The 21,612-nt window shown below is 47.7% G+C and overlaps 1 protein-coding gene across 4 annotated transcripts in view; it reads left to right on the top strand.

The window, feature by feature from the left end:
- Positions 1–21,612, top strand: part of Dennd2a (DENN domain containing 2A) — an 84,763-nt gene that overhangs the window by 42,377 nt on the left and 20,774 nt on the right. For all 4 annotated transcript variants that reach the window (XM_003475339.5, XM_063250593.1, XM_013158847.3 and 1 more), the window contains 9 exons: positions 7,536–7,736; positions 10,795–10,888; positions 11,395–11,445; positions 12,335–12,516; positions 14,757–14,866; positions 15,782–15,851; positions 17,538–17,615; positions 18,749–18,889; positions 20,102–20,250. In XM_003475339.5, coding sequence (XP_003475387.2) covers positions 7,536–7,736; positions 10,795–10,888; positions 11,395–11,445; positions 12,335–12,516; positions 14,757–14,866; positions 15,782–15,851; positions 17,538–17,615; positions 18,749–18,889; positions 20,102–20,250 — 1,076 coding nt within the window. The remainder of the gene's footprint in view (positions 1–7,535; positions 7,737–10,794; positions 10,889–11,394; positions 11,446–12,334; positions 12,517–14,756; positions 14,867–15,781; positions 15,852–17,537; positions 17,616–18,748; positions 18,890–20,101; positions 20,251–21,612) is intronic.

The raw sequence follows: 21,612 nt of genomic DNA, 5'->3' as shown, positions 1-21,612 counted from the left end.
GCCATGTCTCCAGCCCCTCCCTTTATAAGTTGATGGAGAAAGACTTATTCATTAAATGGAATGAAATCAATTAGCCTGGGGCAAGATGATTTAGATTAATATAAAATAAATTACTATTGAGTTAATGGATAACATGTTAAAAACCAAGAAAGCGCAGATGCAAAAAGAATTCAACATTTATTAAATCTCTAAAAAGAGATGGATTTTCTAGGCAAAGAATAAAAAGATTAAATGAGTCACATAGGAAAAGATGAACAGATTTTCAGAAAGTCACACAGGGCTGGGAGTGTAGCTCAGAATATGTGCCTATCATTCATGATACAAATACAAATAAACCACCGGGGCTGGGGGTTTAGCTCAGTGGCATAAGCACCTGCCTTGAAAGCAGGCAGTCGTGAGTTTGATCCCCAGTACCGATAAAAAGGAAAAAGACAAATAAATAAATAAATAAATAAACCACCTAGCAAAAGCATACTTGTAACAAAACTAGCATATAGATAATACTTGTTCAATACAGAACTCATCCAAAATAATAGGGAAAAAGTTACAGAAGACAAAGAGCTCTTTTTATCCTTGAAGTAAAATGGATTTGGGGGAAAAAAGAAACAGGCAGCCAGCATAAGCAATATACTAAAGAGAAATGCAGTTAACACATTAAATTATGGAAAAAGCCTCAGGGTCATAGTGGAGGCAGGCAGTGGCATAGCAGGTCAGAGCAAAAGCACTGCTTAATCATTTATGTGCTTTTATCTAATTTAATTAACTAGTCACCTTTAAAAAGAGGCCAACTGTACAGCATCTCAAAAGGTGAGTCCTGGAAGTTATAAAACAATAAAAGAAAGCTAGGTATACTAGTGCGCACCTGTAATGCCAGTACCTGGGAGGCTGAGGCAGGAGGATTGCTTCGAGTTCAAGGCCAGCCTAAACTATGAAGTGATGTCTTGGAGATGGAGCTAAGCAGCATAAATGTCTGCCCAGCAAGTGCAAGGTCCTGAGTTTGATTCCCAGTACTAAAAACAAACAAATAACACTCAAAAAAACAAAATGAAAGAAAATATGTAAAGTGGTTCTTTTGTTTTTTATATTTCTTTTTTTGTCTTTTTCCTTTTTATTGGTACCGGGGATCGAACTCAAGACTGCCTGCTTGCAAGGCAGGCGCTTATGCCGCTGAACTAAATCCCAGCCCTGTATTTCTTATTTTACTTTATTTTAAAATTATTGTTTCTTTTTGTTTTTTATTGGTATGTTTGTGACATATCATAAATCATGAAGAATTGACACATCACATTTTGATCCTCTCTCCCCTCTTATCATGCCCCATCCCATTCCCAGGTCCCCTTCCCATCCCTGCAAAGTTCTTATCATCTGTCTTCTGGCTCGCTCCTAAATGATTTATACTTTGGATTTCTCATGTAAGAGAACTTGTGGAATATTTAACCTTCTATGTGTGATTTCTTACACTTACATTGTGGTCTCAAGGTGCGTGCCTTTTTCTACAGGTGACTCACTTTATCCTCCTTTGTGGCAGAGCAGTGCTCTGGGTATGAATGCCACATTGTCTGTATCCATCCTCTGTTCATGGACCTGGAGGCTGCTGCTTAGACTGAGCCGCCGTGGGTTGTGCTGCTATGAACATGGCCACACAGGTGTCATTGATTTAATACGATCTCTAACAATGTCTGGAACAGGTGTAGCTGGGTCAAGGGGAATTTCTATTTTCAGTCTTCCGAGGAATCTCCGTACGGATTACACCAGCTTTTACTGGTGTTAACCAAGTAGAAGAGCTCCTTTTCTGCACAGCCTCCCAGCATGTGTTGTTTGGCTTCTTGGCACTCGCCATTCTTTCCTGGAGTCAGATGGAATCTCAGTGTGGCTCTTAATTTACATTTCTCTAATGACCAAAAATGCCTAGCCCTTTTTCATGTAGCCACTGGCCATTTGTACTTTTTTGGAGAAGTGTCTATTCATTTCCATTATCCTTTTTTTGACTGAGTCTTTTCTTTTTGGGAGACTTTGTTTTGTTTTGCTTTGCTTTAGTTCTTCGTGTATTCTAGGTATTAGTCTCCTAAGGGGCAGCTGGTAAAGTTTCTTCTGCAGGTAAAGTTTCTTCTTTTGCATTCTGCAGGTTGTCTCTTCCCTCTGTTGGCTGTTTTGTTTGCTGTACAGAAGCTTTTTTCCTCTCCGTATCAGGAATCAAACTCACAACCTCGCACTTGCCAGGCAGGCACTTACCCTGCTGAGCTATATCCCCAGCCTGGACAGAAGCTTTTTAATTTGATCTCATTTGTTGATCGTTGGTGTTATTTATTGTGCTGTTGGGATTCTGTTCAGAATGTCTTTGCCTATGCATATGTCTTTTTAAGAATTTTACCAAAGTTTTTCTTTAGTACTTTTGTCTTATAATGTCTTTGATTCATTTGAGTTGATTTTAGTGCAGACTTCCGCAGGAGAGGAACCAGTGTTCCCAGCAGCATTTCTTTTCTCAGATGCATTTTCCCTGCAGCATTTGTTAAAGATGCATATGTTCTGGGCCCCTTTGTTGAGGACCAGATGGCCGAAGGTGTGGGGAGTTGCCTCTGTGTCCTCAGTTGTTCCATTGTTTACCATGTTTATTTTTATGCTGTTTCTAATCACTGTCCCTTTGTATTTTAACTTGAAATCCAGAATCATAGTGCCTCCTGCTTTGCTCTGCTGGTCCAGGATTGCATTTGCTATTTTGGGTCTCTTCCCATTCCATACAAATTTTAGGGTTGTTTTTTCTCTAGTTCTGTGAAGGATGCTGTTGATACTTTTCTTGGGATCACATTCAATCTACATATTGCTGTTGGTACTGTGACCATTTTGATAATATTGGCTCTGCCTATCCGGGAACAAAGGATGTCTTTCTATTTTCTTTTTTTTTTTTTTAATTAATTAATTAATTTATTTATTTTTTGGTCTTTTTGAGACAGGGTCTTCCTATGCAGTTCAGACTGGCCTTGAGCTCATTTTGTAGCCCAGGCTGGTCTCGAACTCGCAACCAGCCTCCTGCCTCAGCCTCCCGAGTGCTGGGATTACAGGCGTGAGCCACCACGTCCGGCTGTCTTTCCATTTTCTGATACGCCCTTCAATCTTGTTATTCAGAAAACTGTAGAGGTTTTCCATTTCCTTGGTTAGGTTAATTCCTAAATAATTTCCTGAAGCTGTTGTGAGTGGGATTCCTGATTTCTTTTTCAATGGGTTTACTATTGGTATGCAGGAATGCTACTGATTTAATTGCATGTACTGCTCCTTTGGTGAATTTGCTTATTAGCTCTAGGACTGTTTTTTGGTACCAGAGATTGAACTCACGACCTTACACTTTCCAGGCAGGCTCTTACACCTTTGAGTTAAACCCCTGGCTAGCTCTAGGACTTGTGTCATCTGCAAATAAAGAGAGTTTGACTTGGTTTCCTGTGTGTTCCCTTTATTTCTTTGTTTGCCTGATCGGGAATGGTAAAAGTGGACGTCCTTGTCTTGTTCTTGATTTCAGAGGAAATGCTTTTAGTTTTTCCCCATTTCATATGATGTTAGCAGTAGATACGTTGTTAGTGGCTTTTATCAGAGTGAGAAAAGGTCCTTCAGTACCTATTTTCTTTAATGCTTTATCATGAATGGGTGTCGGATTTTGTCACAGGACTTTTCTGCATCTGTTCAAATGACTGTGATTTTTGTCCTTGCTTCAGTTTGTGATGTATTATGCTACTGATTTTCACAGTACTGGGGAGTGAAACCAGGGCCTTTGCACGGTGCTATACCTCTGGCCCCTTTATTTTATTTATTTATTTTTGGTGCCAGGGATCAAACTCATGATCTCACGTTTGCCAAGCTTACACTGCTGAGCTAAACCCCCAGCCCTATTTTTTTCTTTGTTTTTGGTGGTGGTGGTGGTGGTGGGTTTTGTTTTGTTTTGTTTTGTTTTGTTCCAGGGATTGAACTCACGACCTCACGCTTTCCAGGCAGGTGCTTGTGCTGCTGAGCTAAACCTCCAGCCCTCTATTTTTTATTTGAAACAAGTTCTCACTAAGTCACTAAATTGTCTGGGCTGAGCTTGAGTTTCAATCCTCTGTCTCAGCTGGGACTGCAGGCATGCGCCACCATGCCTGGCTATAATTTATTACTGTAGTGGATAGGTCTAGAGTCACATAGTTCATACTTCAAGGAGTACAACAGATAGACAGTGAAAATTTTTCCTTTGCCTTTGTTCCCCTTTTCTCTCTCCCAGAGCGGTTACAGTGAGTCAATATCTTGATCTATACAGAACTGTTGTTCCAAAACTATTCTATACATATGCCACCAGTACTGTGCCTTACAACGTAGTGACATAAAAATTAGCATAGTGTGTTATTTTATATTCTGCTTTTTATGCATAATAGTATATATTTGAGAGAATTTACCTTAGCAGTACACGCACACACACACACACACACACACAAAGTTTTTGAGGGGCTGGGGATTTAGCTCAGTGGCATAAGTGCCTGCCTTGCAAGCGCGTAGTCATGAGTTCGATCCCTGGTACAAAATTGAAAAAAATTTGACCCTGGTTGGTATAGCAGTCTGCCATGTGAACTATAATTTATTTGACTGGCCTCTGTTGATAGACATTTATGTTGTTATGGTTTTTTTTTAATATTTCTTAATTACAAACCATGTCACTGTAGCATGTAACCTGTACTTGGCACAAGCATATGTGTGTGAGGAGGGGATTCCTTGAGGGAAAATTGCTGGATCAAAGGGAATGTGCTTTGTCATTTTGTTAATAGCCCTAGGTGCTCCATGGGGTTGGGCTAGTTTAGACTCCCACCGGCACTGTGTGAAAGTGACATTTTCTCTGCTTTTTAACAACACAGGGAGTTATCAGATGGGGTGGGTATGACACCTTAAATGACAGAAATCAATTTTCTCAGATTTTTGGAAGTGACTTACTCAATTTTTTTCAGTTATGGGCATTGAACCCAGGGCCTTTCTACCACAGAACTACGTCCCCGGTTCTTTTGATTTTTAAATTTGGATAAAAGGTCTTGCTGACTTGTTCAGCAGGCCTCAAACTTGCAACCCTACTACCTTAAACTCTGGATTCTAGGATTATAGTTACGTTCCAGTTACTGTGGTATAGGTTTGTTTGTTTGTTCTTTTGTTTTGCTTCGCTTTGTTTTGTTTTGTGTTGTCTTCGTGGGTTTTTTAGCAGGGAGAGTTAAGATAGGGTCTCTCTATGTAGTTCAGACTAGCTGCAGCCACTGTGTAACTCAGGCTGGCCTCAGACTTGCAGTTGTCCTCCTGACCTAAGCCTCCCAAGTGCTGGGGTTACAGACGTGCACCACTGTACCCAGTAGGTGTGGTATTCTTTGATAGTATCTCATGTAATCCAGGTCAGCCTTGAACTCACAGTGTAGCCCAGGTTGGCCTAGAACTTACGATGCTCCTGCTTCAACCTCCTAAGTGCTGGAATTATCACAGGCATGGACCAGAGTGCTTGGTTTAAATTATCTTTTTTTAACCTTTGCTAATCTGAGTGAAAACTGTTTCTTCAACAGTTTTAGTTTTCTTTTATAGGTCAAAGTACAAATCTCTCCATATATCTAAGAATCACTGTATTTCCTTTCCTATGAACTTACCATGCTTTGCCTTTTTTGGTTTTTTTTTTTTTTTTATTTGTTCATCTTTTTCTCATTAATTTGTTGTAATATCAAGAAAATAAGTCTTGCATTGAATTGTAAATTCTTTTGTTTGTTGTGCTGGGAATTAAACCCAGGGACTCATGCATGCTAGGCAAATCTTGTACTACCAGCCCCTGAATTTTGTAACAGGTATTTCATCTAACTTTTTTTCTTTTTGATTGAGACAAGGTCTCGCAGTGTAGCCCAGGCTGGCCTCAAACTCACAGCAATCTTTCTGCCTCAGCTTTCCAAATGATAGAATTATATCACCATACCCAGTTTTGGCTTTTCATTTTTAAAAACTTTGTTTTGGAAATAAGATTCTAGGTGGAGCTGGGGATTTAGCTCAGCAGCATAAGCGCCTGCCTTGCAAGCAGGCAGTTGTGAGTTCGATCCCTGGTACCAATAAAAAAAGAAAAAGACAAAAAAAAAAAATTAAAAAAAAAAAAAGAAATAAGATTCTAGGGATTAAAAAAAATGGGGGAGTGGAAATATAGCGCAGTGGCATACCACTTGCTTGGCAAGTACAAGGTCCTGAGTTTGATTTCTGATACCCACCCCCCAAAAAAATACTAGGCATGAAGATACTACGGAGCTGGGCGTGGTGATGCACACCTGTAATCTCAGCACTGGGGAGGCTGAGGCAGGAGGATCGTTGGGAGATCAGCCTGGGCTGCAAAGTGAGACCCTGTCAAGTGAGGAAAGAAAGAAATAGAAAAAACCAAACAAACAAACTGCAAAGTTTATTTGAAAAAAATAAAGGTGAAGAGTAAGGGAGAAACTGACTGCGGAGTGAACTTGGGCCCAGTAAAGGAATAAGCAATAAATGGACCCCTAGAGGAAGTGAGAGAGACTATTGTGAGAAGCCAGGATAGCAGGTGTTTTGTGGCATGTGTGTCTTTTATGCAGCCCAAATCTCAAGGAAACCTGCGGGAACTTGTAGATGGGGTCCAGAGAGGCAGCGCCCCGATCCCATTCCTCAAATTGACCGTCAGGTCTAGCGGATCCCGGGGAAACCTGCTTTGAGTTCTCACGAGAAGTCCGCGTGCAGGCGTTGGGCACTGTCCTGCCTGTGCGCTCTGAGATTTTATAATTAACAGGTCATGCCTGCTCTGCTAGCCCGGTCTGCGCGCCCTAATCTCTTATCCCGTTGGGTTCAGTTAATTACCATCAAAAGAAACGGGGGAGGGAGGGTACTGAGTGATCACAGAACCAGCACAGGGCTATCACCGACCTCAGGGCTCCCAGTATGTAGCTCTTGGATTGTCAGAAAGTCCTGTTAGGGCTGGGCATGGTGGCACCCACCTGTAATCCCAGAATTTGGGAGGCTGAGGCAGGAGGGCTGCTGTGAGTTCAAGACCAGCCTGGCTACTTAGCGGGAGACCTTGTCTCAAAAATAAAATAAAACAGGAGCCAGAGGTTTAGCTCAGTGGTGTAAGTGCCTCCTTGGCAAGCACGAGGTCGTGAATTAGATCCCCGTACATAAATAAATAAATAAATAAACACTTCCTTTTAAAAAATAAAGTAAAATAAAAGATGTAGCTCGGGGGCTGGGGATTTAGCTCAGCGGCATAAGCACTTGCCTTGCAAGCAGGCAGTCATGAGTTCAATCCCCGATACCGATAAAAATGAAAAAGACAAAAAAAAAAAAAAGATGTAGCTCTGGGATCACTCCCCAGTACCAAAACAAAACAAACCCCACAGGACTCATCTGTGAAGTCGGATTGAGCCAGGCTGAGTGCTGTCTCCATCCTCAGCACTCAGATGCCTCTCTAGAGCCATGGTCTCCATCACTAGCACTTCCGGCTGTCTCCGTCCAGCCTCTTTTACTGACTGTTCTGCTTTGTCTTCTCCACACAGCAGTCACTATCCAAACCTGCCTTTTTCGGGCAAAATTCGGAGAAGAAGAACTTCAGACTGCTGGACATGAGGAAGCTGAGTCGGGATGGAGCAGTGTCCCCTCCCAAAACCAGTCCACCCTCCACCCCCAGCAGCCCTGATGACACTACCTTTAACCTCGGAGACCTGCAGAATGGGAGGAGGAAGAGAAAGATCCCCAAGGTAACCCATTCAGTGAACTTCTGGTTCGGGCGTACTCCCTTTCTCTGCAAAGAAGGCTTGGAGGGACCCTTGCTCTGATCCTCTGCTCCCTGTGTCCCCAAAGGCCAAAACGCAAGAAGCCAGAGGCTGGGACACCAGGGCCTCCGTCCTGTTCACTATTTTAGCCTTCCTCTTAGCCATCCCTCTCCCTGCCTCAACTACTCTTCTGATACCAGAAGGCATGTTTTCTTTTTCTGAGAAAGAGTCTTGATATGTAGTTCAGGCTGATTCTGAACTCACTATGTAGCCCATGCTGGCCACTAACTCTCAGAAATCCTCCTGCCTCAGCCTCCCAATTTCTGAGATTTACAGGCCTACCAGGAACTCGGCCAAGGATCCTGATTGTCAGTCTCAAGAATGCTGTAAGAAAAAAATAGAGACAAGTATCAGATTCCAGCAATGGCTGGGAGGTTAGTGTCTCTGGATCTGACCTCTGCACTCCCAAAGCAGCCACTGTTTATTAGCTGTATACGTGGTAGGTGGGGATTACAATTCATCCGAGGACTCTGACTCCAGAGAGTTTAGATAACCTTATGTTTGTAAGTGTTTCGACCTGGAGTATAATCCTATGATATCTTAACAAGCCATAGATGATCTTATGCTTAGAAGAGTCAATGGGAAATCTCAGATGAGTGGTACCAATAATCCCAATTCTTCCTTTTTTTTTTCTTTTTTTTGTACCAGGGATCAAACTTATGACTTCGCACTTGCCAGATAGGCGTTTGTGCTGCTGAGCTAAATCTCTGGCCCGGGTTCTTCCTTTTGTCCCATAGGGAAATGCGCAAAACCAGTCTCCTGGTGCTGTGCTGTCCCCAGGGTGGATGGCCTATAGCCTGGTGCTGTGCTGTCCCCAGGGTGGATGGCCTAAGCCTCCCATGTGTCTGCGAATCCCACTTCCATGCTTTCCCCGGTGTTGGCCCCACAAAGCTTTCTCCTCATTGACACTGTGGTTCCGTGTGGGGACTTTCCTCTCCCTCGGGGTATGCAGGGTGCTGAGGTTATGCTGAAGGGAGGCAGGGTCACAGGAGGAGCACACGTTCTATGTAAGTCTTTGTAGAGATCCAAGACCCAGAGAGGCCCTAGGCCCAAGCACCAAGGTACCGAGCTGAAGAGCGTGGGTAGTTATAGAAAGGGAGCTAGAGGACAAGGTACTGGGGTTAATTGGTGGATTTCCTTCAGCCTCAGCCCTCTGGTTTTGAGGATAGGAATGTGCCTTGCACGTATGGTGGCACGCGCCTGTAATACCAGCCCTTGGGAGGCTGAGTCAAGAGGATCACCCCGAGTTCAAGGCCAACCTGGGCTTCAGGAGCCTTGCCGTGCACAGAACCTTGTAAAGCACTGGGCACATGAGAGCTTGAGGACGTGGAGATGGGACACTGTCTAGGGGTTGTGTCACGATTCTCAGAGTGACACAACCGATAGACACTTTCTGAAAGAAAGTCAGGGACAACTTCACAACCAATTTGCTCCCAACAGAGTGTGACTGATCAGAGTGTGATTGATCAGTTTGGAGCCAGGACTTCAGCCCTGCCCTGATACTTGTTAAAGCTGTAATCCCAGCACTGGGGAGGCTGAAGCAGAAAGAATGCCATGAGTTCAAGGCTAGCCTACTACATGGTGAGTTTAAGGCCAGCCTAGGTTACATGGTGAGCTCTTGTCTCAAAAAACAAAACAAAAGACACAAACAAAAAACAACAATAATAAGCATTAAAATATCCGTAGACCGTGGAAAATGGTTACCATCCTTTGGAAGGGCAGTACAGGGACCAAACCCAAAGCTTCGAATGCGCTGGGCACACGTGTGGCCCCTGAGTGACATCCCCAGCTTCTAGCCTATGTTTTTGCTCACTGATATATACAGATAAAATACATTAGCTGGACACAGCTGCATATCCCTGTGGTCCCAGCTACTTGGGAGACTGAGGCAAGAATATTGCTTGGGAGGGGGAATTGAAGACCAGGCTGGGCAATACAGCAAGATCCCATCTCTAAAAATAAGCTATGCTGTATTTGACACATAGCTGTACTGCTCTGTGTCCATGAAATCACAGGAATGATTCTGTGTTCCACACAACGCCTTCCACAGTGGTGCTCCCGTCTGGGGTTCCTGAACCACAAATCTCGGGAAGGTGGGCTTCGTTGAACCCAGGGCCCCAGGAGAACAAGATACAGCAGCCACATGTTCCAGCTTCTCAGGAGGGCCAGCAAGGCTCCTAGAGATGCCACACTGTCACTGGTCTAGCACTTGCCTTTGCTGTAGGGCTGCATCCATGTCATCCACCAGTGTCATAGCAGCAGCTGGGGAACAATGTGGAAGGACACACAGCCCTGACAGGGTACGGGTAGTGGCTGTCTGGGCAGTGTGGCTTCTGTGAAACCTAGATGGCATGTGTCATATAATAGAGGATCCCCATGCACTTTTTTGTTGTTGGTTTTTTGAGAAAAGGTCTTGCTGTGTAACCTTGAACTCACAGTGATCCTCCTGCCTCATCCTCTGGAGTGCTGGGATGACAGATGTGTGCCACCTGTGCACTTTGGCATCATACATGTGGAACACATAGAAAGTCCATGAGACTTGATGATGTGGGCTGTCCTTACACACAGGGTAGGTGAACTCCAGGGCCCTCATCCTCCATGTGGCCAGGGAGGAACCATTTTGTCAGAGCCACTCACACATTCTTGGAGTGGTTCCCATTGTAGGGCCCAGCCTGGGAACTATGTTTTCCTGTCACATCTTTTGCTTGCTTTGTTTTGGAAGCAAAAACTTCTTCCCAAGCCACAGTGACATCACAGTGTCAGAGGGAGGGAGAGCGGCCACCGCACCAGGAGTGTGTGTCTCAGCTGCTACATTGGCCTTTGTGGGGCAGGGGACAGCATCCCACAGATCCCTCGTGTGTGGCAGGAAGGGATGAATGATAAAGAGAGAGACAGTGCTGAGCACATCCCCTCTCACCCCAGGGATACTGGCTGGCACCCTGGGGGGTCATTCACCCTGGCTTGTCCTCCCTGTGTCTGGTAGCTGGTTTTGCGCATCAATGCCATCTATGAGGCCCGGAGAGGGAAGAAGCGAGTGAAGAGGCTGTCGCAGTCCACAGAGAGCGGCTCAGGAAAAGGTAGGGCCCTGGAGACTTCCTAGAAGCCACTTCCGGCTGGCACTGGGTGGGTAACCATGCAGGGCCCCGAAATGGCGCTACAGACCTCTGAAGGTACCAACTGGCCAGGGCTGTCGCCTGGATAGTCAGAAGCCAGGACCAGAGCCTGGGTGGCACCTGCTGGGGGTGCCTAAGCCTTGGCCTAACTGGGCGGTCACTTCCCTAGCCCTGATCCAGGAGCCACCTTAACTAGAGTCAGGGTTTGGGAAGCCATTGCACTAGATGAAGCTGGAGTTTGTTACTCTGAACAGATGGCACAATGCCTCCTCCCACTAGAAATTTTAGATCCCTTTTCCTGCATTAGAACTCACCTTCTCGGGGCTGGGGATTTAGTTCAGCGGTATAAGGGCCTGCCTTGCAAGCAGGCAGTCATGAGTTCAATCCCCGGTACCGATAAAAAGGAAAAAGACAAAAAAAAAAAAAAAAAGAACTCACCTTTGCAATGTCTCTCCTTGTATTTCATCTAGTGACAGATGAGAACAGTGAGTCCGACAGCGACACCGAGGAAAAGCTAAAAGGTAAGGACAGCACTGCCACCATCATCATGACCTTTGGTCCCCAGCACAAGGAAGGGGCGCATGTGTCCTGCCAGGCTTTCTGGGAGGCATGGGTGTCTGAGAGGACATTGGAGCCCAGCCTTGTGCAGGACCTTGGGGTATCAAACTGTTTTTTTTTTTTTTTTTTTTTTTTGTCTTTTTCGTTTTTACCGGTACCGGGGATCGAACTCATGACTGCCTGCTTGCAAGGCAGGCGCTTATGCCACTGAGCTAAATCCCCAGCCCCTGGGGTATCAAACTTGGGGCGACCCTTCGGTTTCAGCCTCCAGAGTGCTGAGAGCACAGGCATGCGACAACCACACCTAGAGCTCTCTGAAGACCTCAGGGCCTCTGGGTCTTCACCTGTCAGATGAAGTTGTTGAAATTTGGTTCCTAACAGTTGGGAACCCTGGTTCAGGTTTTCATGGGTTTTCTGAGACTTCTCAGACCTTGGGGAGGAACCAGAGAGAGCAAGCCTGGCCCTGCTGGGCAGGGTGATAGGCACCTGGGTCACCCCAAGATGAAGTGATGTAGAGGCACCCAGGTCACGGATGTGACTCAGTGCCCCCCCCCCCATTTCCAAAACCCTGTATGCTGGATTTTGTCACATCCTGACCTCAGAAAGGGAACAGAAAAGAGCCAGGGGAGGCCTGAGTGTCCCCACCCCAAGGACAGGTGAGGCGAGTCCCCAGCCTGCTGGCCTGCTGGGCTACCCCAGGACAGGTTCCCCCTGAAGACTGGCAAGGAGCCTGAGGGATTAGCTCAGTGTGGGCACACCCTGGGGCCCTCGATGGAGCTGCTGGGCTCTGTGGTCCTCCTGACAGGAAGCAGGGTCCAGCTTGAGGTCCCTTCCACCTCCCTCTGTCCCCAGCCCACAGCCAGCGCCTGGTCAACGTGCAGTCCCGCCTGAGGCAGGCCCCTCGCTATCCAGCCCGTGAGCTTCTGGAGTGCCAGGAGAGGCAGCTCTTCGAATTCTTCGTGGTTGTGTCTCTGCACAGGAAGCAGGCTGGGGCTGCCTACGTGCCGGAGCTCACCCAGCAATTCCCGCTGAAGGTACCAGCCGGCCAGGACCAGCCGGGCTTGGCAGCACTGTTGCTGTTGTCTGGCTGGGCTGTGGACTTGGAGATGGGGGTGGGAGGGAGACCTGGGGTCTAGGAGTTGGAAATGGCCCTCAGTGTGGTCTGTCATACGTATGAATCTAACTGGGCCTAGTGGTGCACACCTATCCGCCCAGCTACTTGGAGGCTGAAGCAGGAGGATTGGGATTTCAAGGCCAGCCTGGGCTAAGTAGTGAGACCTAATCTCAAAACAGAATTTTTCAATATCACACATTTATTTTCATGAGAGTTCATGGAGACATGGCCATGTGGAAAACTGCTTGAACTTGATTTTCTCCAAGGTCGACTTTGCATTTCTTAACTTGTCTCCCCATGGGAAGATGTCTTTGTTCCTTCCTTTATGTTCTTTACGATTTAGGCCTTCACTCTGGTGATTAAGGACCTCTTTATACAATTAGGTGCATCTAGTATTTGCTTTTCTTCAAGACACTCCAAGAGAACTCTAAAGTTAGTGCTTCTGCTGGGCGTAGTGATAAACACCTGTAATCTCAGCTGTCTGGTAGGCTGAGGCAGGAGGATTGTGACTTTGAGCCCAGCCCTGGCAATTTAAAAACTTAGGGAGACACTGTTCAAAATGAAAAATAAAAAAGGGCTGAGAGTATAGCTCAGTGCAGAGGTTCCTGCCCTAAGTTCAATCTGTAGTAATGAAGGGGGTGGGGGAGCACGTTAAAAACCCTCTAAGCGGGGCTGGGGGTTTAGCTCAGCGGCATAAGCGCCTGCCTTGCAAGCAGGCGGTCGTGAGTTCGATCCCCGGTACCGATAAAAATGAAAAAGACAAAAAAAAAAAAAAAACCCCTCTAAGCTAGTGAATTGTCAGTTCAGAGACCACGCTGGACCCACGGGCTCTTCTGTACCACACCTAGGAGAGAACATCATACAGAAAAAATAGTGACTATGTGTCTGGAGGAAAAACTCAAGGACCTCCTAAGGAGTGGCTGATTGCTTTTCCCTGACTGAGCCGCCCCAGCTGCAATATTCATGGCCTTTTGTGGCTTGAGTTGAATTTGGTCTGCCTGGGGATTAGATTGGAGGCGTTTGAGGTTGAAGTCAGTCAAATCAGTCTGTTCTCTGCTTTCTAGTTGGAGATATACGCGAAACAGAACTACACAAGCCTAGCATGAACAGGGCCCTAATCTATCCCTAGTACACCAAAGGATGGAACAAAACAGATTCCACAAGAAAAAGAGGTGAAATAAAAACAAATTTCTGTGTCTGCACAAAATAAGCAGTCTTGTGAGTTTAAATGTGATCTCTAAGTCAGACTAATATTTCCTGGTCCTTCTCATGAAAGTTGTCTTGCAGTCAGTGGTGGGCTGGCACCTACTGCGACATCATCAGAGAGGGTGAAAATTTGAGAAAGAAGGCCAGGAGGACAATGGCTTTTCTCCCACTTTGTCCCTGGTCATGTTAATCAGGACAAACACCACCCATCTCAGGGCATATTTCAGGATCTCTAGTAGCTGTGTGGTGTCGAGTTCCCTTCTAGTTCCACACTTAATGACTCTGAAGATGGCTGAGTTTCACAATACTGTGTAATCTTTTTTTTTTTTTTTTTTTTTTTTTTTTTTAATTTTGAGACAGGGTCTCACAAAGCTGCTAAATTGCCCAGGCTGTGCTCAGACTTGTCATCCTCCTGCCTCAGCCTTCCAGAATGCTGGAATTTTCAGGCTCATGCCACATCACCTGGCTGGTGTAGTGCAGTTCTGCTTGTATGTCCTCTGAGAGCTACCACATTCTTTCCTGGCCCCAGGGAGCAGAGGAGCTGATTGGGGTGCTCTGTGTGGAAAAGACCACCCTGACGGCTTTCGCTTTCTGATGGGAATGGTTATGTTACAACTGCCTAAAGAACATTTTTCTAAAACATTGGAGCTGGGCATAGTGGTGCACACCTGTAACTCCAGCACTAGGGAGGCTGACACAGGAGAATGGTCATGAGTTCAAAGCCAGCCAAGGCTACCACAGGGACACCCTGTCTAAAAACAAAAAAAGACTATGTTTTCTTCTTGACTTTCCGCTAAGACTGTAGCTCAAACTACTGTGGGAACAAGCGTCCCTCAGATTGAGCCACCAGCCCTTGAAGGGAGGGTAAGGGACAGTCACAAGGTGGGAGGCAAGGCCCTGACCACTGTCCTATGAGGGACTCACTAACAAGCCTCCTTTGCCCGCTCTCTGCAGCTGGAAAGGACTTTCAAGTTCACCCGGGAGGCTGAGGACCAGCTGAAGGCCATTCCGCAGTTCTGTTTCCCTGATGCCAAGGACTGGACCCCTGTCCAGCAGTTTACCAGGTACATGCTGGCCTCCCTGCTCATCCCCAGTGACTAAAGCAAAAGTACAAAGCCCACCTGGATGTCAGCCCTGCTGCAGCAATCCTGACGGACCCTGGCCTAGACATTCCCCCTGCTGCGTTTATAAAACTTATCTGAGCCAGCCAGGCATGTAATCCCAGCACTTCGGAGGCCGAGGCAGGATAGTCACAAGTTCAAGCCCAGCCTGGGCAACAGCCTAGGATTTAGAGACCTCTCTCAAAATAAAACAGCAGGGCTAGGGATTTAGCTCAGTGGTGTAAGTGCCTGCCTTGCAAGCACGCAGTCGTGAGTTCGATCCCCAGTACTGATAAAATAAAATAGCAACAACATAAAGGCTAGAGATGTAGCTTGGGGTGAAGAACCTGGATTCAATCCCCAGTGTCACAGAAAAAAACAGAAACCCTTTGAGAGGGGAGTCGTTTTGCTGGATGAACACAAAGGTGTCCCAGGCTCCCATGCAGTAAGGGCATCTGTGTCCCCCCAGACTTCACCAAGGTGATGCTTGGCCTGGCCGGAGACAGGGAGGCAGTGCCTCGCAGCCGGGCCATGCTGAACTCAGTCTCCATCTGTGCTTTTGCTCAACATCAGATGCTGGAGCCCTGCTGTCCCAGCCTGGGTGTCAGAGGCACTGTGACCGTGCAGAGGCCATGGCAGTAAAGCTGTGCTGTGCTTCATGGAGTAGGTGGCCCAGGCAATGGCGTCAGGGGGTGGGAACCTCATTTCCTCTTAGGGTGCTGGCACCTGAGCGCTGTCCTCTGTGCCACTTCCCTGGAAGCTGTCACGCACAATTGGCAGTGGGCTGGGCAGTGGACCAGTCCCCGTCCCTCACTGCCACCACGCTGAGGCACCTTTTGGACAGCTCACCTTGTAATGCCTTTGTCCTCCCACCCACAGTGAGACGTTCTCATTTGTCCTCACCGGAGAAGACGGAAGCAGACGCTTCGGGTACTGCCGGAGGCTGCTGGTCAGTATGGCTGCTGGGCGGCCACAGTCTGGCTTTGGGTCCTCTGAGGCTCCATTTCACCCAGTGAGGAGGAGCAGGAGGCTTGGCAGGTTAACAGGGCGCAGGCCGGGCGGGGTGATAAAAATGCAGAAAAAGAGTCAGGTGTGGTAACACAGGCACACCTGTGACCCCAGCACCCTGGGAGGCTGGGGCAGGAGGATTGCAGGTTTAATCAAGCCCAGTCTGGGCTGCACAGTGACATATCAAGACCCTGTCTCTGGAACAAAAATGAAGGGAAAAAAAAAAAAGAGAGAGAGAAAATTACCAGGCCTGGGAATGTGGATATCGATCAGGGTGAAAGCCCTGGGTTCACCAATCCCACAAATAAATAATGTGGTGGTGCACACTTGTAATCCCAGCACACGGGAGGCTGAGACAGGAGAATCGTTGTAAGGTCAAGACCAGCCTGGGCTACAAAGTGAGCTCAAGGCCAGCCTGAACTGCGCAGTGAGACTGTCTCAAAAACCCAAAAAAACCCAAAACAAAATAAGTAACCACAAACACAGAAAGGTTGAGGCCTCACCTGCATTTTATTGGTAAGTAGAAGTAGTTCTCTTTTCATCAGGGCAAAGATATTTACTCACCAAATTAAACACCTTTCTCTCCTTAAGCCAGTTTCTAATACAGTATGTTCCCTGACCTAGATCCCTTAACGAGGACACTCAGAATGGCTGCAGCCACTCCAGTGTCACCTTTGGAAGTAGCCTGCCACAGTCAGGAAACGATTCTGAAGAAGAGATTACACTACAGCAGTTTAGAGCCTGTTTTTTGGTTTTTTTTTGTTTTTTTTTTTTTTTTTTTTTTGTACCAGAGATTGAACTCACCACCTTACACTTGCCAGGCAGGCGCTTGTACCACTGAGCTAAATCTCAGCCTAAGCCTGTTTTATTTTTTGTAAGGTCCATTTTTTCAAAAATATTAAGGAGTGGAAGTCTCTTTCCACTCAGAGTTTATTTGAGCCTTAGAAATAGGCTGAAAAATTTAAGAGTCAAGTAATGGGTGGCACAGAGTAGGCATTCAGTAAACATCTGTTGAATTAAATAGCAGGTAAAAAACATGGCTAATGGTTAAAAGGTTAAGCAAGTTGATAAATTGTGTCATTCAAATTACTTTAGGCTTAAAGGTGTTGAATTTGATTTCCTTTTTGGTTTGAAAATTAGCCTAAAGCGCTTAGCTCAGCTGCGTAAGCGCCTGCCTGCAAGCGAGGGTTGTGAGTTCAATCCCCAGTACCAAAAAAAAAAAAAAAAAAAAGGAAAAGAAAATTAACCTAAAAGTCAGTTTCCAGAGCCAGGGATATAGCTCAGTGACAAAGCAACTGGCAAGCATGAGGTCCTGAATTCAATTTCCAGTACCAAAAAATAAGTCAGTTTCCAAAAAGCATCAGTGTCCACTTTGGTGGTGCATGCCTGTAATCCCAGCATCCGGGAAGCTGAGGTGGGAGAATTGCTGTGAGCTCGAGGCCAGTCTGAGCTACATTAAGTGGAGGTCAGCCTGAACTGCTTAGGGAGACCCTGTCTCAAAAAAAAGAAAAAAAAAAAAGAAAGAAAAGTTACAGGGTGTGGGAATGGCATGTGGGGTAGGAATGGCACATGACAGTCCCCAAGAGCTTTTGGGTCTCTGCTCATGAAGGGCCTTGTTTTTCTCCAGCCCGGAGGCAAAGGGAAGCGCCTGCCTGAGGTGTACTGCATTGTGAGCCGCCTGGGCTGCTTCAGCCTCTTCTCCAAGGTGAGAATCTGGACTTCAGAGAAAGCAGGGGGAGCCAGATGTGGCGCACACCTGTCATCCCACACTCTGGGGAGGCTGAGGCAGGAAGCTTGCTAGTTATTTAGCAATGGCAAGACTCTGTCTCAAAATAAAAGAAAGAAAGAAAGAAAAAAGAAAAGGAAAGAAAAGAAAAGGAGGGGGATGCACTGTAGTGCAAAGGCCCTGGTTCAATCCCTAGTGCCAAAGGGGTGGGGGGAGGGCGGGACCCTAGAGGTCCCGGGCACACCCCGTCTCCTGCTACTCTGCAGTCTTGTTCTCTGACTATCGGCCTCTTCCCCTTTCCTGCCCCCTGCCCTCCTTCCAGGAGGAAGTAGGAGCTGGTGAGGGCTGGTCCCAGGGGGAAGAGGAAGGAGAGGGCCAGGAAGTGGAGCTGAGGGAGGGAGGTATGGATCCCCCAGAATATTCCAAGGGGCTTCGTTTCCTCCCTTTGGCACTGTCTTATGCTATATTAGTTTCTGCTGGAAAAAAAGGCCCCTGTGGCTGATGTACACATGGGTATTTAAATAAGAAGTTTAGCTTAGTGGTATAAGCACCTGCCTGGCAGTTGCACAGTCATGAGTTCGACCCCGATGCCAAATAGATAAATAAATAAATATTTTATTAAAATATTAATGTAATTTGGGTCTGTTTCCTGGGAAATGAGACGTAGGAATCGTCACATTGAATCAGCGCAGTCAGCCCTGTGTTCTGGAGACAAGTGCTGTGCTGTGTGGAATGGATCTCCAGAGTTAGGTGTAAAAGTCTGGCCCACCATCTGAGATGAATACAGACTTCTCAGATGAAGAAATACAAACCAACAGCAAACAAATATGTGAAAAAATGTTCTACATCACTGGTCATTCAAGAGATGCAAATTAAAACACACTGGGATTCCACCTCACCCCAGAAAGAATAGCTAGCATGAAGAAATCAAGTGATAACAAATGCTGGAGGGGCTGTGGGGAAAATGGAACTCTGATCCACTGTTGGTGGGAGTGTAGACTTGTGCAGCCACTGTGGAAATCAGTGTGGAGATTCCTCAAAAAATGAGGATTGGAGGTTCCCAATTGACCCAGTTGTTGTCCTGGGCTGAGCCACCCTCCTGACCCTTGCAGATCTTGGATGAGGTGGAGAAGAGACGTGGCATCTCCCCGGCCCTTGTGCAGCCGCTCATGAGGAGCGTCATGGAAGCCCCTTTCCCCGCCCTGGGGAAGACTATTGTGGTCAAGAACTTCCTGCCAGGGTCAGGCACAGAGGTAAGCGTCCATTCGTTTCCACTCCAGGGCCCAGTGGTGCACACAGCTGGGTCACAGTGGGCAGAGGGGCTGCTCTCAGCAGGTGCCAACAGCACTCAGGAGGCTGAGGCAGAGGGATCACAAATTTGAGCCCAGCCTGGACAACTTAGTGATTTAGCAAGATCTGGCTTAGAAAACAGAAAAAGAGCTGAGGGTGTCTCTCAGTGTGGAGGTCCCAGGTTCGGTCACTAGTAGTGCACACACACACACACAAATTTTAAACAAGCTAGTCACTGATAAATCTGATTTCAGCCTGCTTATGTTTTGGTTTGCACCTGCACGGTTTGACGGTGTAAAACAGATTCTTTGAGGGGAAGGCAGGCTTGGATGCTACTTTTGTTCATCTCAGACTGGAAGTTTGTCCCTTCCTTGGCTCGGCTGATGTGATGAAATTTGTTTTTATCCTGCCTGTTCCATTCTTCTGGCCCTGGGGTGCTAGGGACCAAGCCCATCCAGCCAGGGTCTCCAGCTGCCCTGTAACGCAGACCCCTGCTAGAGACACGGGAGGGCTGGGGCTGGAGCAGGACCAGCTCAGCTTCCAGCACAGGATGCCCTGAGGAAATGCTTGCTAGGACCCAGGCATGGTGGTGCCCACCTGTCAGGCCAGCACTCAGCAGACAGAGGCCTATGAGTTCAAGGCCAACCCGGGCTACTTAGGGATATTGTCTATGATGAATGAATGAATGAATGAATGAATGCCTGCTTGCTTGGGGCCGGCAGAGGGCTCAGGCAGGGCACCTGCTTGGCCTGTGCCAGGGCCTGGGCTCTATCCCCAGCGCTACAAAACAGAAATAAGAAAGGCAGTGATGCCCGAAGGAGGATGCTGGGTGTGCTGCTGGGGCCTGCTGGCTGTGTTCTAGGCCCTGTGGCTCCTTTCCAGCCATTGATTAATGGTCCCTCTTGAGACACAAGAGCCCTGGGAATCGTGGCAAGTGCTGTCTTCAGCAGTCACAGGGTGCTGTCCTCGGGGAGCCCTGCTATTGAGAACACTGCTTAGGACTCAGCCACTTGAGCTGCTTCCCTGCCCGCCGTGCCCCTTCCCAGTCTCCATCACCCTTCTCCCCCAGCCCCTCTTGTCTCTGCTCTTGCCTCACTGATGACGCAGAGTCCAGGAGCCCCTGGGAGAGGCCTGGCTGTGGGCGGTGCCTCCATGGTGGTCCTGCTGCCTTACAGGTCATCGAGCTCTGCCGCCCCCTGGACTCCCGGCTGGAGCATGTGGACTTCGAGTCGCTCTTCTCCTCGCTCAGCGTCCGCCACCTGGTGTGCGTATTTGCCTCACTGCTCTTGGAGCGGAGGGTCATCTTCATCGCCGACAAGCTCAGGTACCACACGTCGTGTGGAGGGCAGGTGGCATGGGGGCTGCAGTCAGGAGACAGTGGCCTTTCCTATGAGGGGAGAACCAGAGACAGGCCCTGCGGATGGAGGCTCCTGAGGGGCAGCCATTGGGTAAACCAAGGAAGGCGTGTGAAAGACATAGGGCCCTACCAGAGTCCCCCATCCTGCAAGGGGAAGAGAGGGTAAGGGGTTCACAGTAAACCGAGGACTGAGGGTTGTTAGCAACAGATGTGTGGTGCACCCTGTAATCCCAGCACCCAGCAGGCTGAGGCAACAGGATTGTTGTGAGTTCAAGGCCAGCCTGGGCTATCTAGTGAGTTCAAGGCCAGCCTGAACTACAGAGGGAGGACTACAAAACAGAGCATTGGAGGTGGGGGATATCTATAACCCCAGCACTTGGTAGGCTGAGCCAGGACACTTGATCTGAGTTTGAAGCCAAGGGCAGCCTGGACCATAATAGTGAAACCCTGTCTCAGAAAACCAAAATAAAAAAAGCAACCAGCCAGATCACACATGGTTACACACTGTTCGTAGCCCAGGAAGGTCCTAGGGGTCACAGTCTATGCTCACAAAGGCCACTTCACAAATCAAGAATATCCTGAAGGACCTGCAGTAGTGCACCCAGCGAGTGAATTCTGATCTGCTCGTCAAGGAAGACTCACCTGTACCACACCATCTCAGAGTTCTGACCCAGAGCTGGCTTCACTCAGGGACCAAGGGCGTGGGACCAATGGGGGCCACTTGTGAGCTCATCTGGGGAGAAGATGCTGCCAGAGACAAACACACTGAAGAGCTGTGATTCGGAGAGAAAATAGGACACTGAGCTGGGAAACAAAAGAGGAAAAGCGTTTAAACGGGGAGAAGAAAGATGAAGGCAAAATGTATCCACAAGAACCGCGCTGGGGCAGGGAGGAAGTGGCGCACCTGGCCTGCCTTTCACTGCAGCCATCTGGTCACCTTTGTGATGCTTCTCTCTGGCCTGTTCCTGCTGCCCCCACCCTGTCATAGAGGTCACCATTTGCTTTTAAATGTCACCAGTGCTGTGCTCCTGTGGTTTCTCGGCTCTGGACAGCCGGCTGCTGGGCAGTCCTCCAGCTCCTGAGCACTGGGGAGCTCATAATGGGGGGTGAGTTGTAACCCTTCAGTGACCGATCGGTCACACCAGCGCTGCAGTGACTGCCCTAATTCTCCTGCAGGCCCTTGTGTCCCTGGGCTGGGTCTGTCACAGACAAATGTCCCTCTCTGCAGGGCCATGTGGGAAGGTAGAGGAGGGGTTGGGGAGCCCAGGGTCTGGGAAGGGACAGGTGGTGGCCAAGCTGAGGCTGCACTGGCCCCTGCTGCAGAGCTGC

Source organism: Cavia porcellus, unplaced genomic scaffold, assembly GCF_034190915.1.
Source record: "Cavia porcellus strain 051 isolate PalLab524CR breed Dunkin Hartley unplaced genomic scaffold, mCavPor4.1 scaffold_6, whole genome shotgun sequence".
Lineage (NCBI taxonomy): Eukaryota > Metazoa > Chordata > Mammalia > Rodentia > Caviidae > Cavia > Cavia porcellus.
This window is presented reverse-complemented; position numbering and strand designations above follow the sequence as displayed.